Here is a 5117-nt window from a genome sequence, read left to right on the forward strand (position 1 = left end):
CCGCAATCTTGGTCAGTGATAATCTCTTTGTCAGTAATTTTATTCAAATAGAGTGAGTTTTGTGAGGTCATGTGACATGTATGACTTCATTTCATGTCGTTTGGCCTCATTGCGAGGAGGTTAACGTGACCTAGGCTGACCTTTGACCCTTTGTTGTCTACGCAATGACCGATTTGCTACACTTGTTAAATAAATGTGCAAGTGATGCAAAACTAAGCGAAAAAAATCATTTCTTGTTTTCCTTCTTGTTCAGCAAATTGTAAATTCTTCCTATCAGTCTTGGAAGTTCACACCAGTTGCAATAGCAAAGCTGAAAATGTGTAGTAGTAGTAGTCCAGTTTTTATCCGGTGATGTCCCCGTTACCGAGGGTGGCCGGATTCACCTCCAAGTGCCGCAATCGTCTTCACACCCTGCCTCCACATCGATCTGTCTAACGCGTCCTCTCTTGTCAAGCCCACCTTGCTGCTTTCTTCCTCAACTTGCTTTTTCCATGTTTTCTTTGGTCTTCCTTGTTTTCTCCGACCCTCCACTCGCAACTCCAGCGCTCTTCTCAAAACATCATCTTCATCCCTTCTCAAAACATGCCCATACCACCTCACTCCATTCGCTTTTGCCAACTTATCAACACTCTCATTCAACCCAAGCAAGCTCATAAGTTCTTCGGTATTCCTTTTGTCCATCAGCTTTACACCACACATTGCTCTCACCATCGCTCTCTCAGTTCTTCTTAAAATCGCCAATTCGTTTTCCCGAAAATGCGTTTTCCCGAAAATGCGATATTTATTCCAAATTGTATTTTAATATCACTGATTTCTAAGCTACGATTTAATCGTTCTCTGCTCACTTATCCTTGTTTGAAAACTGAGTTTGGAAACAAAGTTAAAGCCATCACTTTTCTTTCCGCAGTTGAAGATTTGCTTTTTCTCGGCATAGGCTAAACTTGTTTAAGAAGGAAGGCAATGTTGCGGCAAGACTTAACTGCAGTTCTGCCGGAAGAGGGTGACGTCAGGTCTGTCATAATATGTCATAAATGATTTTGAAAATCGTCATTTTGAGGAGCCGAAACAAAGCAACAATGAGACTCCGAAGGATATAGGGCATAGGCTACTGTTTGAATACCCGTTACCACAAGACGAAGCCTCGTGGCAGTTTGCTTACAAAGAAAAGGGCAGTGGCGGACATACCTGAGTTTTAGTGCATGTAACTCATGTGTTCGTTCAATTTACTATGTTTGGAGCAAAGCATCAATTTGGCAAACTAAAGTCGGGCGAAACAATATCAAGTAGTTTTGATTTGGGCTATGGAAAAAAAAAGCGTCAAGTTTTGCGTCTAGCATTCCTTTTCTGTTCTGCATTTTATTCTTCTTCATACATTTATTCACAACATAAAATATACAACGTAATTTTATTACAAGGTTGTCACTTTCAAAGCTTCAAATTGCAAAAGACAATGTTAAATTGGACTATATCCACTTTGCAAATTTTTGATTGGCTCCAAAAATCAAAACACAAAATTTACTAAACCAATTTTGCAAAAAAACGAATAATTTTCTTATTGCTTGACTGAAATCCGGCTCATTGTGTGACCCTTTAGTGTAATGGTTTCTTTCAGTTTTCCATCAACGATTTCCATGATGGTCTCGTACTTTTCTCCTTTTGTTATCAGCTTACCATCCACTAAATTCACAGTTACCTGTGAAAAAAATTGCAATACTCTACAATTACAGACCTAAGTAAGCTGCAAGAGTTTTTTTCCAGCAAAAGGTATCTTAAATTAATCCTAGAGTAGCTATTACATGCCTTGAAAAAAATACATAAAGTGCCGGGGTAAAAAATGAGAGATGATGGCAAAAAAGGCGTCTGACGCAAAATCAAATTCCAAACAAGTTATGATGTGGATCAAATTAAAGCTTGGGCGTCCTCTACGCGAGGCTCGATCACTTTGGAGAATAGGAGACAGTTACGGTAACAGAAGCTATGCCTAATCTAAAAGGACTAGATCATAGACAATGAGTAAAAACGAAGGAAGACTTTGTGATGGTAATTGCAACGTTGTCTGCCCCTTAAGATCAGTAGCCAAGCGCCCGACTTTGCACACAAAAAAACTTGAAGATCAAGTGGTGCTGGGTTGTCTTTGCGCTTGAGCAACACATTCCAGGATGCCCTCCATTTAGCGGCACGTAGTGGATGTATTAATTCACATACAACAAGTCGAAACTTCACTCTGTCAATCTCGGTAATCAACCCTGCGTCAGTGGTTCAAAGCCTTTACATTCTACAAATATGCAAAACTGCCAGGAATAATCTACCAAAAACCTTCGCAATCCGAAGATAAAGATCCAAACCAGCCACATTAATGCCACAAGCTTTGAAAATCTTCTTGGATCGATAATGTTCACCTACCATCATTTTGTCTCCCATTATATTCTCGACTTCACTCTCTACACCAATTTTGAAGGAATTGGTAGTCGTCTTCATTGGGCGGGTTCGAATCACAGTTACTGCATCTCCATCCTTCTTGATTTCCGAAACGACTTTCGCATTTCGTGCTTTTTCTACAAACTCAGCAGGGACCCCTGAAACAAAACAAAGTTGGGTTGATTCAGCAGGCCCGGATTTAGGAGGATAGAGGGTGCAGGGGCCCCGGGCCCCCCGACTTTTGAAGGCCCCCCCTACACGGAGAAAATGTGATTTTGTGATATTTTTTTCTTTCAGCCTTTGAAGTTACTGCAAAATGCTGTGCAGTGCAGTGCTGGATTAATGGTACTGTAGACGTAGAGGTGGTTTTTGCACGGAAGCCCCTGATCTAAAAGTGCCCCGGGCCACCCATCAAATAAATCCAGCCCTGTGCACAAGTTAAATCAGTTTTAAATAAATATGGGTTTTCGGTTTTCTATTCTATCAGCCTACACTACAGCGTACAGTAACATTATTTGATCAAAATCTTCGCTTCAAAGTGCGGCCACAGACCCATTTGAATTACAAACGACCTAGTTTAAAGAAGAAGAATGCTTATTTTATATTTTTGATTTATTCAACAATAAGCCTTTAAAGTTAAAATTTTTCTCATAAAATACTTTCACTTGCCTACTCCTTGCATAAATGCATCGAAATTTTCTCTGGACTCTACCGTGAACGTTCCAAGAAATGCATCGACCATGTTGAAAGTTTGGCTGTGTTCAATGTAGCAAAGAAATACTGTAAAAACACAACCGGAGATTGAATTTGTTCACCATCAGGCTAGCTAACTAGTTATTTATTTCAAAAACAAAGTTTTAAAGGCAGTAGATAGCTATACTAGTGTATAACTATGTCTGATAAAAGTTGTATTTTTAAACAACAACTGTATTCATTGCTTTTAAACAACAATACAACACGTTTCAGACGTAGATCTACGTGGCGCGTATGGTACGACGCTTATAGTTGTAACCTACTTTGATAACAAAATAAACTTCACTGAAGTTGTAAAAAAGACATTGCAGACAAATTGTCGGTCATTGATTAAAAAATACAGTTGTGCTTACCTTTGGGATAATGAACTGAATGGCTTTTTCCTTCAAACTTGCTTTATATGGCGTTCGACAATTTAATAGTTTATCGAGAATTTTAACAACTTCCACTTCGCAAGCAAATAACGCCGGAAAATAAACCTAACGATATTTGCATTTGATCACGTGACTCTCAAGTTTACCGCGGTAATTTTGTGGAACGGATTGGAAAGATCGTTGTACTTTTCCACGGTAGTTTTTAAACCAGACTTGAAATTAAATTAATTAATTCACTTTCGTTTTTCAAAAAATTTGAAGGAGAAACATAGAAGTTTTTGTGGAGTTTATCGTGGCTTTCCAATTGATAACGACGATTTTCTCAGCCAGTAAATTAATTCTTTTTTCCATTGATTCAACGTCAGCAAAATTTTAGTGAAACTTCCGTTAGCAGACGTTGAATCAATGTAAAAAGAATTGATTTGCTGACGAGGTTGTTGACTTTTGCAGGCTATCGCGAAATTGCGTCATTGTACGAGCTCCGCAAAGTTTCACATTTCTGTGAGAGTTTTTAATGTAACTTATGTAAATGGGGTGAAAATGGAACTCTTTGCTTAAAAAAACTTGCGAAAATGCCTTTTGCTTACTACAACAATCCTAACTTTTGAGCGACGTGAATAAAATATGTTATAAATTCTAGTTTACGCTCTGCGCTTTTTCAGCAAACTTGTAATGAGATTATGGTTTGTTAATTCCAAAAAATTAAGAAATTATGCACACAAAATAGATTGGCAGATGCACATCCGTAAAACCTCTCATCTATTAAACGTTGCCTATTCAAATAGCGAATCATGTATTGTGCCTTTTTCCGTTTCTTGCTGATTGCACTCTCTGCCGTTTCGAGTTTTTACTGCAATGCAAGTCTGATTTTCTGGTGCTTGACTAGAGCTGCCCGTATCGTTGATTGAAAAGGTTTGTATCTTTTTCTCTGTTTTATAACGGTGGAAGCCGCGTTGGCGTTGCTGATAGGTTTCGCTTGTTAATGGCTCAGCAAAGCCAAGCTCTTTGTCACAGTTGTGATAAAATTGCCAAACAGTCAATTTAATCTTCATAAATTTTTCAATAACAGAGCTAATAAAGTTACGTTTGCTTTCGTTTAACTGATATTTTGTGTCGGATTCTGAATGGGCATTAGTGTGGGCCATCATTAAGCACTTCTAACCTGCAACGCTGCGTGACTAAAGATTTGCTGTCTAGGTTATTGTTCCTTTAAAATTGAAAGAATGAGAAACAATTGAACACACATGTGTTGTAGATTATACGTAGGAAAATGGCATTCCGCCTGCGTCACTTTGTGTTGTTAGATGCTCCAAATAGGTGACCGCTTAAGCTACTGATTAAGCTCATCGCCTGATTAATTAATCAAGAATCAGTTTGGGTCATGTTCATTGATAAATCAGTAATCGGCAATTCTAATCAGCAGATTATTGTTTATGTAAAAGGAAAAATATTAGTCTGCGAATAAAGATGGTTAATCGGCAGATTTTGCAAACAGATAGCCTATATGATCTGAATACTGAATAGACAAGGGGTCACCAACTGGCGGGCCGCATGCGACCCGCCACGCTGTTT

The 5117-nt window shown here is 38.6% G+C and overlaps 1 protein-coding gene across 1 annotated transcript; it reads right to left on the bottom strand.

Annotated features, from left to right (window-relative positions):
- Positions 1-1391: 1391 nt before the first annotated feature.
- LOC145765236 (gastrotropin-like) lies at positions 1392-3546 on the bottom strand. The gene is made up of 4 exons (XM_082577023.1): positions 3525-3546; positions 3088-3198; positions 2404-2576; positions 1392-1693 (listed from the first exon to the last, which is right to left on the bottom strand). The coding sequence occupies exons 2-4, from the start codon at positions 3158-3160 to the stop codon at positions 1553-1555; spliced, it is 387 nt and encodes a 128-aa protein (XP_082433149.1). The 5' UTR covers positions 3161-3198; positions 3525-3546; the 3' UTR covers positions 1392-1552.
- Positions 3547-5117: the final 1571 nt, after the last annotated feature.

This window comes from Aplidium turbinatum, chromosome 2 (genome assembly GCF_918807975.1).
Source record: "Aplidium turbinatum chromosome 2, kaAplTurb1.1, whole genome shotgun sequence".
Lineage (NCBI taxonomy): Eukaryota > Metazoa > Chordata > Ascidiacea > Aplousobranchia > Polyclinidae > Aplidium > Aplidium turbinatum.

Excerpts from the sequence above, each read along its gene's own strand:
- LOC145765236 (XM_082577023.1), bottom strand. The coding sequence starts at position 3,160 with ATGGTCGATGCATTTCTTGGAACGTTCACGGTAGAGTCCAGAGAAAAT. Across the intron at positions 2,577-3,087 it reads TGCATTTATGCAAGGAGTAG|GGGTCCCTGCTGAGTTTGTA; the intron begins GCAAGTGAAAGT and ends GTTTTGTTTCAG. Across the intron at positions 1,694-2,403 it reads TAATGGGAGACAAAATGATG|GTAACTGTGAATTTAGTGGA; the intron begins GTAGGTGAACAT and ends TTTTTTTCACAG.